The following is a 17,768-nucleotide window of genomic DNA, read 5'->3' as shown; positions in this document are numbered from 1 at the left end:
CCGCATGCTTGTTGAAGCCAAACCATAACAAAATCATCTGCAATAATTGGTGGTGGTCGTAAATCAAACGCAACTTAAATCACTCTCCAAACACATGACAATAAAAAAATCAGTGTTGTTGTGTTGGGTGTAGTTTCGTTATTGTTAAAAAATAACATTTGTCATCACCCGTCCAATTTCACATTAGGATGTTATCTTTTGTTAAATCGATTCCTTTAATATAAACCAAACAAATATCTCAATTTTGAGAAAGTTTCATAAAGATTTCTTTAGAGGCAATGCGGTCTGGTTTATCAAAAATTTAGACATGACAGCACCGTAAGTGTTCCTCATTTCTTGAATCATGTTGATCGTCTAATTGCGCAAATACAACTTTTACGATCAATTCATTGCATTTATTCATTTATGTATCTTGTCCCCCTTAACGTCCTTGTAAAAGATATAAGTGGGGAGAGCTAAAGGACGTTAAGGGGACACGATACATATCAGTGCATAGGACTAGCTGCCCACCACGTCGTCTGACACGTGTAAAATTTCATTAGCGGGAACAACATCGTGAAAAAGATGATTATAGACCTATAGCAATTATTAGAACCTTAACCAGGCCAGCTGCACAGGGCTGCCTTTTGGCCAGTAGGGGGTGCAGCTGCAGCTTTTAGTTGGTAGTGCTCAAGCGTGAGTGTGTACAAGTGCTTGGTAGTGCTCAAGGCACTGATTTGTTAAGAGTCTTTGCTAGGAACTGGGTGCCTTGCCGAACGTGTAGAAACCCAGCATTGAGAAGGTAGCGCTAACGTACAAAACCTGCCCAGCTCGGCGGCGAGCCCGGTCACGATGTCCGGCGCCTCCGCCGTTTGCGCCGGCGGCTTCTGCGACCGGATCATCTCCTGGACCACCAAGTGCAGCAGTCCCGACATTCATCCGATTCCCGGTCTTCAGCACTGCCTCGACGCGCGCCATGGCGCCACCCCGCAGCGTCCTGACGTTCATCCGATTCCTGGTCTTCAGCACTGCCTCGACGCGCACCATGGCGCCGCCCCGCGCCGTCCCGACATTCATTCGATTCCCGGTCTTCAGCACGGCCTCGACGCGCGTCATGGATGAGCGCACAGCTGGATCCGCGCCTGCTTGGGAAAGGGTGTGCGACGGCTCAGTGGTGAGCATCCAGGGCCGTGGCTCCGTCCTCAACACCAGCAAGAGTGGCGACCCCAGCAGCCCTTACTTCCTGGAACGCCCGAGGTTCTCGTTCGCGCACTACTGTCGCGGCGGGGGCGCCTTCACGTGTCGCCTCAGGGCGCTGAAGCTCTCTCGGGTGACCCTGGAGAGCGAATTCGCAAACGCCATCGCCGATGAGCTCCTGGTCCTGGAAGACCTGCGGCACAAGGAGTGCGACTACTCGTTCGTCCGGATCGCTTCCACCTCGCTGGCCATCGACAACTGTGCCATCTCTGACTTCTTCGTCGACGTGCTCGTCCTCGCGGCTCCTCACCTCGCATCGCTGCGCGTCCATGGCAACAACCCGCCACCAATCGACTCGGAAGGATTGAGCAGTTCCCTGGAGCTCATGATCGTTGAGCGACTGCGATATCAACAAGGACACCGACGAGCTCGAGGACTGTGCGTGGTGGCACCGACCCCGATTCTCACTACTTGGCGTACGAGGGCCCAGCAGCGAATATGGGGCGTGTTTGTTTCGGATTCTGGGACCGATTCTGGCGGAAAAAATCGAACAAGCCTCCCAACCGCCACGATTCTCGGTGGATTCTCCAGCAATCCGATTTTCTCCCGAGCAAGAGTTACAACGTGAACCGGAGAATCGGAAGAATCGGGCGCCGGGGGCGCTTGCGGGAAAATCCCGCGGATTCCAGCCCGAGGCCGCGCCCCAGCCTCCGGCCCCTCCGCTCCCTGACCTACGGCGAGGCTGTGCCGCCAGCCCCTCCGCTCCCCGACCTTCAGCCCCGCCGTTGGCTCCGCGCCCCACCAAAGGCCGCGTCACCGGCCCCTCCGCACCCCGGCCTCCGCGCCCCGCCGGAGGCCCCGCTGCCGGCCGATCGGGAGCTTTGTGAAAAAAATCGACAACACCAAACGCTTTGCTTCTCCTACCAGCGATTCTTGAAGCAGCTGATTCTTGTGCCATCAAGGTTTCTGGAAAATCGATTTACAGAGAAGCTGAAACAAACACGCCCATGGACTCGTTGGAGCAAGCTGCAGCACAACTTGTTGACGGTAGTTAGCGTGCCAATTCTTAAACCGCAAACGTACGAATCAGTTGTAACTTTTTCCTTAGAGTATTCCCCAAGGTTTATTAATCCGTGGAAGAAATGGATTGGTAGCTTTCACTTTATACCAATCTTGCTAACAAAACTAAGTGTATGTACTGTGTAGAGAGACAAACTAAACTAACAATAGAAATTGAGACAATATAGCAAATATTAACACAAGATAGGAGATAGAGATTGATATAAGCGTTTCCTCCCTAGGATCTAGGTTCATAAGAATATGCATCTACTATATAGATGGGTGCTGCCCTCACTAGCTATCATAGCGGTTACGTGCTCGCTCGGCCTTTTCCCTCCCGCATACCGTCACTACATAGGGATACTCAACCGCCTTGCTCACACACACTATATCGAAGCATCCATAGAGTTAAGCTAATCACCACGATTACCAGAAACTCAACTAAGAACATATGTTGTACAGAACAAGAGTACACATATGTAAACAAAGCATTGCAACGACATACCATGATGCCTTAGTGGGCATAAAGAACATGTAGCACTTACGTATCAAGGACCATATCAACCCTACGGATGAACAAATATTTTATCCCATGATCTTACACATGTTGACGCACAAAGGGGGTATGGAGCACCTGGAGAACACCCTGACCAAAGATGAAGATGAGGGAGCCACGAGGACCTCAGGTTGACCGGCATGGGCACCCGAGGCCGATCGGCTTAGGGGTTTCCTCCCTCCTTTGGAGGTCCCCTTCGACGACGAAGCTCCTGATTAGATCTAAACCCTATTTCTTCTCTTGTGCCGGTGGTGGAATGTGTTGAATGGCCTCTCTCTCGCTTCCTCCTTCTCTCACTATTGAATGCCCTGGGTATTAATAGTTGGTGGCATCGATTAGTTTTCACTGGTAGAGAACTGAGTACTAGTCCCGGTTGGTAGGGCGTAAATCTCCCAAAAAACCATCCGGGATTAATCAATCGAGACAAAAGGGGGTGTCTTTTATCCTGGGTCCCTTGACCGGGACTAAAGCAACATTTATCCCGGTTGGTATTCCCAACCGGGATAAAAGAGTTTTCCAAAAAAAATAAAAAACAGCATCGGCATGCATCCACCCGCCTCGGCTCCCGCACCACCCCTCTGCTTCACCTGCGCCGTCCCTCTGCCCCGCCCACTGCCTCAGCCCTGCCCCGTCCCGCCGCCGCCGCCGCCTGCCTCTGCACCGTGCACCCGTGCGGCCTCCGCCTCCGGCTCCCGCGCCGCCCCACCTTGACTCGATCCACGCCGCCCCTCTGCTTCACCCGCGCCGCCCATCTGCTCCGCCCGCTGCCTCAGCCCCGCCCCGCCCTGCTGCCGGCGACGCCCGCCTCCGCGCCGTGCACCCGTGCGGCCTCCGCCTCTAGCTTCCGCGCGCCATCGGCCGGCCACTCGCTAGCCACGCCCACTGCCACCGCCTTGACCCGCCTCTCCCGCTCGAACCTCGGTTCCGCGCACCCACCGCCCGCCTACGTGGGAAAAGAAGAAAGGATAAGGAAGAAGAAGGAGGGAGGAGAGGATAAGGAAGAAGAAGGGAGGAAGGAGAGTACCTGCCGCCGCCTCCCCCGCGTGCCACCCTCGGCCCATCGCCGCCGCCTCCCCTGCGTGCCGCCCTTGGCCTGTCGCCGCCGCTTCCACAGTGCGTTGGCACCGGCCCGCCGCCACCCCGACCTGCCTCCCCCGCTCGCACCTCGGTTCCGCGCGCCTGCCGCCTGCCTGCGCGTGGGAAAAGAAGAAAGGATAAGGAAGAAGAAGGAGGGTGGAAGGGAGGAGAGGATAAGGAAGGAGGAGGAAGGAGAGTACCTGTGCATTTTCTGAGACAGAGATCGAGGAGGTGGAGTGGTGGGGCGGCGCGAAACGAGGTGATCGACGGGCTTTTTCTCTCGGTTGGCAACACCAACTGGGATTAAAGGACCCTCTTTTAGTCCTGGTTGGTGTTTCTAACCGGGACTAAAAGCATTAGTCCCGATTGAAAACACCAACCGGGACTAAAGGGACGTCCTTTAATCCCGGTTGGTGTTTCTAACCGGTAGAAAAGGCTCATCAGGGCACTGGCCTTTACAACTGGGATTAAAGGAGTTCTTTAGTCCCGGTTGGTGAGCCCCCCGCCAGTGGCTAAGTTTTAGTCCCGGTTTCTGAACCTTTTATCTCAGGACTACTTTAAACTGGGACAAAAGGGGGAGGATCGAAAGTTAGTTCTCTACTAGTGTTTGTTAAGAATATTTTTTAGATGGATGCAACAAATGGTTTGTCAATCAGGCTTACGGTTTAGGAGAAAATTTATTTCAAAGCTTCGAACCAACAAAAGATTTCATGCATTCATGTATGCAGTCTGGTGGGATTTGTATGCTAAGTGGCTTTACGTGGTGGGTGGAAGGTACAAATTAACTTAGGAAGCACGCACCGCATGTTTGGTTGGGTGCACTGGTTACTCCAACTTGGTGCGCCCACCGGCCTAGGTGCATTCTACGTATAGGATGCATCCAGGTATATCATAGCAAAATAGTGTGTGTGTGTGTGTGTCTCTATATAAATATATATTCTATAGGTGAGTATACTCTATGACCGGCCACAAAATAGGTTGTTCTGTAGCCAAGCCATCCAACCATCCAATCGAGCTCATCCGCCCTACATCCAGGGGGTGAGCGAGTTTCTGTTTCTTCCACCCGGCGCGAGCGTGTCTATCCCGCGAGCCGAGCGTGGTGCCCGCTTGGGTTACGAGCGAGCCAGGAGTAACAAGTCGAGCATGTATGGCATTAGGATTGGCGTCATCCGCTTGGGTTACGAGCGAGCCGGGAGTAACGAGTCGAGCGTACGGCATTAGGATCGGCGTCATTAATCGGACGACGTAATCCGAGGAGGACCGGCTGAGCGCGCAGTCATCGTTACGGCATAAGCGACGCTTGATTGCTTGCATGGCCGAAGCAATTCTCATCGTTACGGCATTAGGATTGGGTTTCTCTCACACAATGTTGCCCCATGCTCCTACTCTGTTGTCCGCCTCCGGTGGTTTCGATCAAGTTTCCATGGATGTCGTAACTTCACCAGCCTCAGGGACAGCTAGAGCGTGGTCAGCTGTAGATGAGGCTGCTACAACATCTAGCCTGGTTTTACTCCATAGCCCAACTATACCAAGGAACCATTTATGGGCTTTACATGGGAATTATGGGCTTTAGGCTCAAAAGACACCAGCGTGTGCCCGTTCTCATTCTTTTTTTCTCTCCTTTTCTTTTCTCCACCTTATCTATTCCTGCTTCCTTATCTTCTTCGTGCCTTCTCCACCCACCGCTGCCTTCTCCGCCCACCGCCACCACGTTGCTCAATTCCGCCCCCACAGACTCCCTTCTTCCCGCATCATGGATGCAGCCACGGCATGCCAAAGATGCAATTGCTTGTCCTCCACCTCTGCTTCCTCTTCCTCCCACCCATCCTCTCCTCTGCAGGCTCATGGCCCCATGGCGTCAGTGGTGTGGCAGGTGACCCTATGGATGGCAAACCAGTGGGTGACGGCACTTCCATGGTTGCGGGCAGCTTGCGCCCGCCATAGGTGTTCACTACTGGTAGGCCCCGCATCCCACAGGTGTTTCTCCATGCTTGCATTTACTACGATATTTGAATAAATGGCCTAACAGTAGTGGACAATCATTATGACATTGATTGTTGTTACTACATTAGTGCTAGATCATTGGAGGAATCGTGGCACCCGTTATGGCATTAGGGACATCAATCAACGATTGATTGCTTTCATGCCTGGCGACTCCATCTCCTGCGCCATGTTGCCTCACGTTCCTGCACAATCCAATTCCAAGGATGACGTATCTCCGGTAGCATCCAAGGATCCTGCAATGCCATCTGCTACACTGGTGGGTTCCCTGGCCTGCTGACAGCACAATTGTCGAAATTGACACAGGTCAGATTTTCGCAAACTGCGCCCGATTGCAGCGAGCAAAAATGGTGTAGTGAGTAGCTTGGTAATAATTTACAATAAATGGCTATTCAATGCGTGAAACATACGTTTAAGTTATGCCACCTCATCTAAGTTATGCCACCTCATCTGTTACTTGTTTGTTAGTATGTGAATCAACATTGGCTGCTGGTATAGTCATGTTAGCAGTTGCAGCTTGTGGGTGGATAGTACTGGTAGTAGATGCATCTACGAGGTCAAGTAGGGAATCCAGGTGTGGGGGTGCTTCGCCAACAATATTGTGGGTGCCTGCAACTGATATAAAATAAGTAGTAGGTGAAATGATGATCAAAAGGATTAAGAAGAATGCATACTGCCATTTGGCAAGGTTGGAAGAGGGTCTCCTTTAGCCAGAACAGGAGGCACGATGTGATCAATCATTACATCTGTGTAAATCTGGATATGAAGAATCAACTATGTGTGTAATAGATGCCACAATTGACGCTAAAATAGTAATGCTGCAACTGAACAATGCATTGGTAACCTGAGTACAAATGGGTGAAAGGTCGCCTTCCATTTCCTTGTCAAGGGCAACATTCTCCTAAGGGGAGGAGGATGAGTTATGTTAAATAGCCATTGGGACATCAAATGAGTGAAACTTTTTTGTGAGAACCAGAAGTAAACATGTAGTCAGGTTTAGTGAATTACATTGTGATAAGCAAAACTATCGTGTAGTGCCTCGGAGGGTGGTAAATCCTGTTCTTGGGTCGTGTTCTGCTGCAACCCCTCAGAAACACCCTGGTTAAGCTCCTTGTTTGTGCCACCTAAAACACAAGGAAGAAATAAGGGATGGCACAATTTCTTAGATGCATGTTCTATTTATTTGATCTGACAACAAACAATTGACACAGGATATACCCATAGTCATATCATTTTACATTGATTTAGGTCGAATAATTGGCGCACCAAATACGTGTTTAGATCCTACATTTTGTGCATTGTGGACATCATACATGTCGACGTCATCGGCTTGAGCTGCATACATTAAGATAGAATATAGAAAATACAAAAATAGTAAATCAATATGATGGTAGTGGGCAGTATTATTTCCACTACCTGCATCACAAGCGTGGGGTTGATTATCATGATCTTCACTATTGTTTCCATGCATCTGGTCATTCAAAATTGCCGGCAGAGTACGAATGGCTGCCTGATGTGCATCCAATAGCATCTGTTGCTCAATGCTCACATAGGTTGGTGCTTTATTAGCTTTGGCATCAAAACTTGCCAAGGCTAGCATTGCCTGCGTCTTCCTAGGGCTGCCACTAATCTGATCAACTAACCACGCAGTTCTACTCGCATACTGGGGAAACGTGTTGTGGCAAATGGTTCAATGCTTGGTGGGGTATTTGAAGATGGGTTCTGAGTTGTATGGTTGCAAGTATCGATGTTGTTCCTAAGCTCCACACACCAAATGAAATAAGAGGAGTATTAATATAGGTCAAAAATACTGGAGAATAATTTACATAATAAAAGAGGACATGTGTGAATCGACCGAACCGGTAACAGCCCAAATGTAGCCTTCCCTTGTTGATCTTTGGTCCTATCAACACTGATTATCTTTTTTTATCACATTTTGATCAAAGTATTTCGCTTGAGGAGTGTTCGTGTGCTCAATCTGATGTTCGCATTCTAGGTTGTCCAAATACAGTATCTACAACCAAAAAATTAAAAGCATAGATAAAGGGAGTACAGCAATATAAGTTAGTAATTATTTTACTCCAATCACTGCATGCATATGGATAACAAGATGGTGTACTTACAATCAGTAATATTGCACATCCTGAGAACGATTTCTTTGCTTTGTCAGCCTGCCATGTGAGTGCAGCTTCTCGGAGGTCATCCACAGCTGCCTTACACTAGTTCAAAGCTGGTAAGCAAGACAAGTCCCTAGTCAGGTAAACATCCTTGCATCTGATGTTGTTATCAGTGCTTGGGAATAGCAGTTAAGTCCCTAGTTAGGTAAACATCCTTGCACCTGATGTTGTTATCAATGCTTGGGAATAGCAGTTTGTTGTAAGCAATGATAAAGAAAAATCTTATTGCCATGTGATCAGTAATCATGCCAGACCCCAGCTCTAGATCAACCTTGAAGGTGTTCTGGAGATAGCTAGCGTGGAGGTCATGAGATTCTTCTAAACCCAGCAAAGTCTTCTTGAAAGCAAACAACGCCTTGGATGCTTGAATGTGTGTATGCAAATCTATATCTTCACCACCTTCAGGTAAGTCAAGCACCTGCTTTACCACGAAAGGTGTGACATGGATACCCTTGTCTTTGGTAACATTGATTACCATAGTTTTGGGGTTTAGCCTGTCAAACAAGAACTTCAATAGCTCTCTGCTCTCTAACCTTTCTGCTAAAACACAAAGGAGTCCACCAAAACTCATTGCTTTGATTTGCCTATGCTGCTGGAGTGTTAGGTGGTCGACAAACGAGTTAAATGTTGATGGCCCACATCGAACAGTAGGTGCATGAGCATACTTGACGGGAATGTTGGCAGGCTGCTGAATGAAGATATGAAAAAGGATCAAATACATGTATATAGAGGAGGTAAAGTGTAGTAAGGGTGAGTTAAGGAAGAACCGGTTCTCATAATATTTATGTAGATAAATGAACCACATCTCCAAATGTAGTAAAATTCCATGGTTTACCGTTGAGTAGGGTCACAAGTAATTTTTAGTTAATTTACCACAAAATTCAAAATGTAATAAACTGCATGAATTTGATGTGATTAGCATGCACACACACCTAAAAAGAAAAGGTTAATTTACTATTGTACCTTGACAGTTGCATTGATGCACTGTTTCTTCGCAACTGGTTGCCTCGGTGGGGGTTCCATGAAGGCATCACCATCTTCATTATCATCACTCTAAGGGAGATCCCTAGCACGGCTTGATTCGGTGTGCAATTGCTGCCCACTTCTGGTTGGTGGTTTGCTATTGTTCTTCGCAAGATTTGCATCACAGCCATCAGGACGTTGAGGGGGTGCTAATGGTTGTGGTTGTGCATCAGCTCCTGCAACTGGTTGTGCAACGACTGCCCCGGTGATCGCTTTAACATCAAAAGCCCATTCACCTTGTGTGGTGTGGAACCCCAATGATTTTAATCTACCCTGAATTTTCTTCATCTCCTGTTTAAAAAAAGGTAGAGTATTATATTTTGTATTGTGGACACCAGTATAATTGCAGGAAACAACGAAACATGTATATTTGCACAAGATAATTTATCTATCAAAACACAAACACCCTTTGATGGAACTTCCATACTATATCCTGGTAAATAAATGTAAGTTATCTAAGAAACAGTAAAATATATGGTTAACTTACCACATGACCTATGCAGTGAAAAAATACAGTAATCCGTTGAAGCAGTAAATCCACGTAATTCAAAAGGTGGTAAATTGTACAGTTAATTTGCAACATAGTTTACCATTCAAAACTACAGCAACACAAACAATCTATCGGGGATAGATCCCCAGTATCCGCAAGAAAAGAAGAAGATGGAATTCTACTAGAATTTCTCTATAATCCTACTAGAACTCATACCATGTAATCATAATAGGACTCATCCTTGTAACCAACTAGTTATCCCGCCCTCTGGAGTATATAAAGGAGGATAGGGGTACCTAGATTAGCAGAGATAACAGAGGATCACATCCTCATACCTCAACACCCAAGTGCAGGACGCAATATATACAACATCCCAAACAGGACGTAAGGTATTACGCTACTCAGGCAGCCCGAACCTATATAAATTCATGTCTTGTGTCCTTGCTTTTACCTTCAAGTTCTAGGTCCAGCGATTCCCCACCAACCAATCTACTACCTCGGGTACTCCTTTGGTATGTTGCCGGTATAAAATACTGACATCTGACGTGCTAGGTGGGGGTGATCGTTGACATCATCGGGCGAGTTTGAAGGACCTATTCTCAAAATCAATCTACTCAGTGCGATGTGTTGGCACTCTGTGCAGATGAATCGGCGGATCAATTCATCGAGTTGAAGATCAAAGCAGACAAAATCAACATTCATTGCCAACAAATTCGCCGCCATCGTCGCCAGCAAATTTGCCGCCATCATCGTCTATGAAAAAAAAAGTTCGTGTCAGGTGCGGAGCGATTCTGCGTAGGATCCAGTCTAAGCTGACTCAGTTTTCACGGCGAAACCAACATACGGAGGGGGTGTTTGGATACGAGGTGCTAAAAATTAGCAGGGTCACATTGGATGTTCGGATCCTAATTAGGAGGATTAAACATGAGCTAATTATAAAACTAATTGCATAACCCCTTTCTAATTCGCGGGATAAATTGATTAAGCCTAATTAATCCATCATTAACAAATGGTTATTGTAGCACCACATTGTCAAATCATGGACTAATTAGGCTTAATAGATTCGTCTCGCGAATTATACTCCATCTGTGCAATTAGTTTTATAATTAGATTATATTTAATACTTCTAATTAGTATCAAAACATCCGATGTGACATGTCCTAAAGTTTAGGACATGTCATCCAAACAGGCCCTAAATCCTTTTCCGTCTCAAAGTCCAGGTTGTTGCGTTTCTGTCGTGCATCACATCCAGAGTAGAGTCAAAAGAAAGACTATCGAGTTCTAATTGTTTCGGGACTAAGGCCTGATTTGGTTTCTCCTCCTTATTTTTAGCACCCGTCACATCGAATGTTTAGATACTAATTAGAAGTATTAAACGTAGACTATTTACAAAACCCATTACATAAGTGGAGACTAAACGGCGAGACGAATCTATTAAGCCTAATTAGTCCATGATTTGACAATGTGTTGCTACAGTAAATATTTGCTAATGATGAATTAATTAGGCTTAATAGATTCGTCTCGCCGTTTAGCCTCCACTTATGTAATGGGTTTTGTAAATAGTCTACGTTTAATACTCCTAATTAGTATCTAAACATTCGATGTGACACGTGCTAAAAATAAGCAAAGGGAACTAAACACCCCCTAATCAATCTGCAAATCATTATTGCGCCGCACCTCACATCCTCTTGTAGTACTCGGAATCCAAGTCAAAGTCAAGGCATACTTGTTCATCTACAATGACTGCAGTACTGGATAAAAAAGAGTACAGGAACGCTGTTCATTGTGCCACCAAGCAAACTGTTTGCGCACGGATCGACGCATAAGGCAGAGCTTCGCTGCTTGCATCTGAGGCCTTGTTTAGTTCCGCGAAGTTGGCGCCGCCAAAATCACTGTACGGCACTGTAGCACAATGTAGCATTTCGTTTGTATTTGATAATAATTGTCCAATCGTTGACTAATTAGGCTTAAAACGTTCATCTTGCAAAGTACAACCAAACTGTGCAATTAGTTTTTAATTTCATCAACATTTAGTACTCCATACATGTACCGCAAGTTTGATGTGACGGGGAAATCTTCTATGCAATGCCAAAGTTTGGATTACGGGGGAACTAAACAGGATCCGAGGAAAAGAAATTTTGTGCAACTAAGCTACGTGCACCCCAAAGACTTACCAGAGAAGATCTTCAATTACACAGCAACAACCAACAGCCAGCGACATTGACCTCGCCACGACGAATGACGACCCGCTCACAACTACCTCGACAAGAAAACTAGTCGAGGGCGGATTCCACGTGACCGACAACTAGTCGGAATCGACTCCGACTAGTCGGCTTCATCGACGATAGCCATGGTTTCGGCATAAATCGCCTACGAATGAAGCAAAGTCACTTTTTTAATAATTATTTTTTCTCTGGCTTGTTTCAACATGATTGACCAATGTGCCGACTACTTATTTGTGTATGTCTCTCAACGGTAATTACCTCCAGAGTTACACTTTTCCAATTATTCCTAGGGCATGTTGACCAACAGCCACAGGCTTGGTATACCAAATTATGGAGGCTAAGGCTATGGGTTTAGTACACTGACTTGTGGAGGCACCGCCACGGGTTTGGTACATTGAATTTTGGAGGCAATAGCCACAAATTTGATGTGCTAAATACTTGAGGCTTACAACGGCTACACCCTAAGGAGGCACAAATCTCACGTGCACCACACGCGCTCTACTAGCCGAAGGGTAGCAAACTCTTACGCGCAATCGCGCAAGCTCTTTTGTTGCAATACCGACTACTCATTTATGTCTTCTCTTAAGGTCACTACTCTCCTCGAGTAGAACACACCTTAATTCATGAAAGTCTCGGATCATCTGTCATGCCTAAATGCTAGCACACATACCCGAGACAAAGATCTTAGCTATGCAAACGGCAGTGCCCGTACGCGTACAAGAGACAAAGATCTCGCCACGCAGTGGCTACGGCTAAACAGAGACCGAGAGCCTAAATGCAACACGCTAACTACTCAGGAGAAATATGGTCGAAACAAGAGCATGACACAAAATATTTTATGTTGATAGTAGATTTCAATATTCTACAAATATGCTACATAATGTATGTATCTTTTGTTTCAGGTCAAGCTTCGGCAATGATGCTCCAAGACACTAAGCATACCTCCAAAGGCACAGCTAGTTCCCAAACTCGGGGGTTAAGCACCAGTTACTACTCAGAATATCTCCAATGGCTCAGCTAGCTTTGAAGCTCGGGGGCTAAGCACCAATAACTACTTGGCTTACATGGCTCACCTGGTGCATAAGCTTGGGGGCTGGACGCCGCAAAATTACTCGGATGATGATCCTTGAATTGATTATTTCGATCATTTCGAGGCTCCGGCGCTAATAAGCTACACCCAACAGTTGATTTTTTTCAAGTTGATTTTTTTCAAGTTGAAAGAAGAAAATTCAAGATTTTATTGACCCTCAGCTTGATTTTATGATTCAACCTAAGGTTCAGGGGCTACTCCACATGGAGTGCGACTTTTGCCGCCCTCCATATATGAAGATTACCGAATCAAGACAATCAAAGGCTTTGAGCATACCATAGCCTCATGGCAGCTTTGAGAAATTTTGAAGATTCAGCCAAACAAAATACTCGAGGAGCACTAAAACTACTCGGCGAGGATTTGAAAAGTACTCAAAGGTTGCTGCATTCGACTATGAAGCGCTCGGGGGCTTGTCGGAGATAGATCCCCAGTACCTGCAAGGAAGGAAGAAGACGGACTCCTACTAGGATTCCTCTGTAATCCTACTAGGACTCATACCACGTAATCCTACTAGGACTCCTCCTTGTAACCGACCAGTTATCCCGCCCCTGGAGTATATAAAGGAGGGCAGGGGTACCTAAATCAGCAAAGACAACAGAGGACCACATCCTCATACCTCAATACCTAAGCGCAGGGCGCAATATACAATACCCCAAACAGGACGTAGGGTATTACGCTACTCAGGCGGGCCGAACCTATATAAATTCGTGTCTTGTGTCGTCGCTTTTTACCTTCGAGTTCTAGGTCCAGCGATTTCCCACCAACTAATTTACTACCTCGGGTACCCCTTGGTAGGTTGCCGGTATAAAATACCGACACAACCATTGACAAAACCTGATAAATTAGTGTAAGTTTTTTAAAATAGTAAAGTGTATGTTCAGACTATAACCTGATAAATTAGTGTAAGTTTTTTAAAATAGTAAACTATATGGTTAACTTACCACATGATTTTTTTCAGTCATTGAAGTGGTAAATCCACAAAATTTAAAAAGTAGTAAATTTTTATAGTAAATATACCACTGCGCAGGGTAAATTTACTATAAGATTGAGGCACCAGTAAAAAAAATGCAAGAGAATTAAGTACTATGCAGCCTGGTATAATTTACTACAAGATCGATTAATTTACCGTTAGATTGATGAATCATTCAAAAATATATTATACCTAAAATATATGTTGCAGGGTAATTGAAATAGTAAACCTGTACATCTGATCAATAGATGGAATCAAACAAACGTATATCAAAAACATTTGTATATTAACGCACGGATGTATATTTACGCAATTATCCAATTAGAACCGAGGAGCATCAGTACTAATAGAATGAGGGAGGGAGAATTGCATGATGCTTACCTTAGAGTGTCTCCGCTGGCTTGAATTAAGATGGGCAGGTCATCCAAACACCAATAACTTTTAGCAAGCATGCACACGGCAACCCTAGCACCAATGACATAGGCCATCGAGGGGGGCTAATTAAACGACGGGGATGCGATTGGAACAATCCAGCATCATCGCCAGTGGAGGATTTAGACGCCTCCAGCAGCAATGATGTGATGTTCTTGTGGAGAATCAGGTGGGGGGTGGAAGCAGGTTTTTGTGCCGTGACATCGAGTAGCGATTGATTAAGCCGCGGCAATCGGGGGATCTCTTCCAGCGATGCCAGAGCGGCGGCACTTTTGGAGGATTGCGCATCCCGCTTCCTGCTCCGCGAATGAATCATGGCGGAAATATTTTCTGCGTGATGGGAAACATGAGAAATTTGAGAATCATTTTCTGCATAATTAATCGGTGGCTTCCCTGTTGCTCGGTCTGAGAGCCGTCTAGTCGAGCCGCGCAAGCGCAAGGCTAGCTGCGGAGCCGTTTGGGGATGAGCGAGCGGGTGATATGGGCTCGGGTTTGATCGGACCGGATGCAGATTTGGGTCTTCAGAATTAGTTATTTTGTTGCCGGTTTTATATATACGTATGTATGAACGGAACGCGCGCCATACAAGCACGTACATTCCACGTCGACGACGATGTACGTCGTGCGGCCACGCCTCGCCAGGGACAGAAAACCGCCAAGACGTAGTGGGCGAGTACACGGCCGGTCCATCCCTGTACACTGTCACGCCGAACAACGCCTGTCCACCCTATCGGAGACCGAGCAAATCCACGCGTCGACAATGCAGCATGGCCGGAGCACCAGCTCGCCACCTGCTACAGTGCGCTACCAGCTTCCAGTGGCCCCCGCACAGGCGGCGCCCGCCGCTCGCTCCGCCTCCCAGTCTCCGGGCTCCGGGCCGGATAACTTCTCCCGCTCGGGGACATGCGCTCCCGCCTCTCACACGCCCGTACGTGTCGCGCGCCAGGGGCGTCCCCGCACACGCGTCGCGCCGCGCGGGCGCCGAGCGACCCTGCGCTGCGTCCGCGTCGGCGCCCACGTGCCCCGGCTGCTGGCGTCTCTTTGCCTCGCGACGCGCCGCCCCTCGCTTCGGCGGCTATAAAACGGCGGCGGCGGCACCCTGATCCTCCATGTCACAGCAACAAGCACACAATCTCTAGCTAACAGCAAAGCAACGACCTACACCGAGCTGACGACGGCCATGGCGTCCGGGCAGGAGAGCAGGCAGGAGCTGGACCGCATGGCCCGCGAGGGCGAGACCGTCGTCCCCGGCGGCACCGGCGGCAAGAGCCTCGAGGCGCAGGAGCACCTCGCCGAGGGTACGTACGCAACCGCCGTCCATATACCGGAGCCGCCATTTCCGAACAAATCACCATCTCTCTTGCTTCTGTCTGACGAATGAAAGAGCTGATGAATGAAAGTGATCCTTGCTATTTATGATTCTTGTATGTCGGTGCAGGGCGCAGTCACGGCGGGCAGACCCGGAGCGAGCAGCTGGGGCACGAGGGGTACAGCGAGATGGGGAGCAAGGGCGGGCAGACCCGCAAGGAGCAGCTGGGCCATGAGGGCTACAAGGAGATGGGGAGCAAGGGCGGGCAGACCCGGAGCGAGCAGCTGGGGCACGAGGGCTACAGCGAGATGGGCAGCAAGGGTGGGCAGACGCGCAGCGAGCAGCTCGGCCACGAGGGGTACAGCGAGATGGGGCGCAAGGGCGGGCTCAGCACCAAGGAGGAGTCCGGCGGGGAGCGCGCCGCCCGCGAGGGCATCGAGATCGACGAGTCCAAGTTCAGGACCAAGTCCTAGATGCCGCGCCTGCTCCGCCGTGTACGTGCGGCGCCGTAGCATGTAGCTGCAGGCAGGGTAGTGTGGTAGTGTTAAGCCTAGCTAGCTAGTCGAAGACGTGCTGCTCTCGTAGTCGTAGGGAGCTTGAGATTGGCACGCGTGTGTTCTGAATAATGCAGAGTCGTCGCGGCACGCATGTAGGCGGTCATGCGCATGTGTGCGTATTGTCATGCGGGCTTTGCTTCAGCTAGGTGTAGTAGTGGTCAGTGTCTTGTCCTCCTCGAGGCAGGCTTCTTCAGGCTTTGTCCCCTTTAGTCGAACAGCAGCCTGTGTTGTTTCTTGTTTGGACCTCCTGTTTTACTTTGGATCTTCTTTCGCGCACGAGCCGGATTAGCTTCACACTGATGAACAAGCTGCGCGCTTGATACTGTGAACAGTCTGCACGTCTTCTATCGAAGAACCTAAATTTTTCACTGCGTGCGTCGAAACAAGTTAAACTGTGTCCTTAATACGGCGTGCGCTGATGTTTGTCCTGGCACAAGGGAAAACGAACGGAACATATAGAGCAGGAGCACTTTTATTTGGATAATGGTTAATGCATGGAAGAATGTTCCTGCTTGAACCTCTTCGACGAAGATGAATCAGTCTACAGTAGAGCAGAGCAACATCACAGGTAACTAACCTCCACCTCGCATTTCGTTTATTTGCTGCTGCTCAACGAGCAGTTTTTCCTAAACATTGTCCAGGGTGTATAAAGAATTGCCCGTAGCAAGTTATTATACCGTTCATAGTATTACCTCGATTTGGCTTGAGAGAATGTACACACGATAAGTCAGATAGTGTCGATGAGGGGCAATTCTAATCCGGTTCCAATTTGCGCCCTGTGATCGGTTTCAATCTGCAACCCTCGTCCTGTCTAAGAACTCAAAATCCATTTCCCGAGTCTCTCGGTTCGCATCTCTGCTGTACGAAATACGAAATCCGGTCAGGGTCTCGGACCATTCTCAAATTCCTATTGAGCCACGTCACCAGCGAATCACGTCCGTTCACTACCGTGCTTTTCAATCAGGCCATCCGCCCACTGGTTCAGAGTCCAGACTCTTCCTGAGAACGCTGCAGGCTTCGGAGCGCTTGGGCTGAATTTGCTACATGCCGCCGCTCCCTCCACCATACCAGTCTCCTTTCCCACACTAAACGTAGCCGTCGTCCGTCAGCAGCTCGCAGAGCTGCAGATCCACACGACAACGACGCCGAAGAAGAGGTCCGGCGCGTCGAACGCCGATGAAGCGCTCCGGCTGATACGTCATGCTACAGGTAATCTGCAGGGTGCTGCTCCTCTGGACTCTGGAGAGCGGCGAGTCCCACAAAGGCCACGAGCAAGACTGCAAGAGCACTCTCTGAATAGGCAAGCAAGTCTAGCTATTCCGTTGATCTCCTCGGTCTGCCTCAGACTCAAACGGGAAACAAAAGGCTAAGCCTCCATCTCATCATCCTCTGAATCTCATCCTCTGAATCAAGAAGAGCAAGCAACACAACAAAAAGGATCCCCGGTCTCGTACTCACTTACGCTCAAGATTGGTCCGTGGTGCTGTAATAATTATCAATTTGGCGAGGTAATGTAACTGAACATGCATCATACCATGCGGATAAGTACTGATCAATGATGTAGTCTGACAAAACCTTTTATCTTTCATGGTGAACATTAGGCTCATCAAAATATATGTCCGCCTG

General features: G+C 48.1%; 1 protein-coding gene across 1 annotated transcript; it reads left to right on the top strand.

Moving 5' to 3' along the window:
• The first annotated feature begins 15,405 nt into the window (after positions 1-15,405).
• On the top strand, positions 15,406-16,663 carry LOC117850391 (late embryogenesis abundant protein B19.4). The gene is made up of 2 exons (XM_034732217.2): positions 15,406-15,574; positions 15,715-16,663. Exons 1-2 carry the CDS (start codon positions 15,457-15,459, stop codon positions 16,056-16,058), a joined length of 462 nt encoding a protein of 153 aa, XP_034588108.1. The 5' UTR covers positions 15,406-15,456; the 3' UTR covers positions 16,059-16,663.
• The last annotated feature ends 1,105 nt before the right edge of the window (positions 16,664-17,768 follow it).

The sequence above is a fragment of the Setaria viridis genome, chromosome 3 (assembly GCF_005286985.2).
Source record: "Setaria viridis chromosome 3, Setaria_viridis_v4.0, whole genome shotgun sequence".
NCBI classification, from domain to species: domain Eukaryota; kingdom Viridiplantae; phylum Streptophyta; class Magnoliopsida; order Poales; family Poaceae; genus Setaria; species Setaria viridis.
This window is presented reverse-complemented; position numbering and strand designations above follow the sequence as displayed.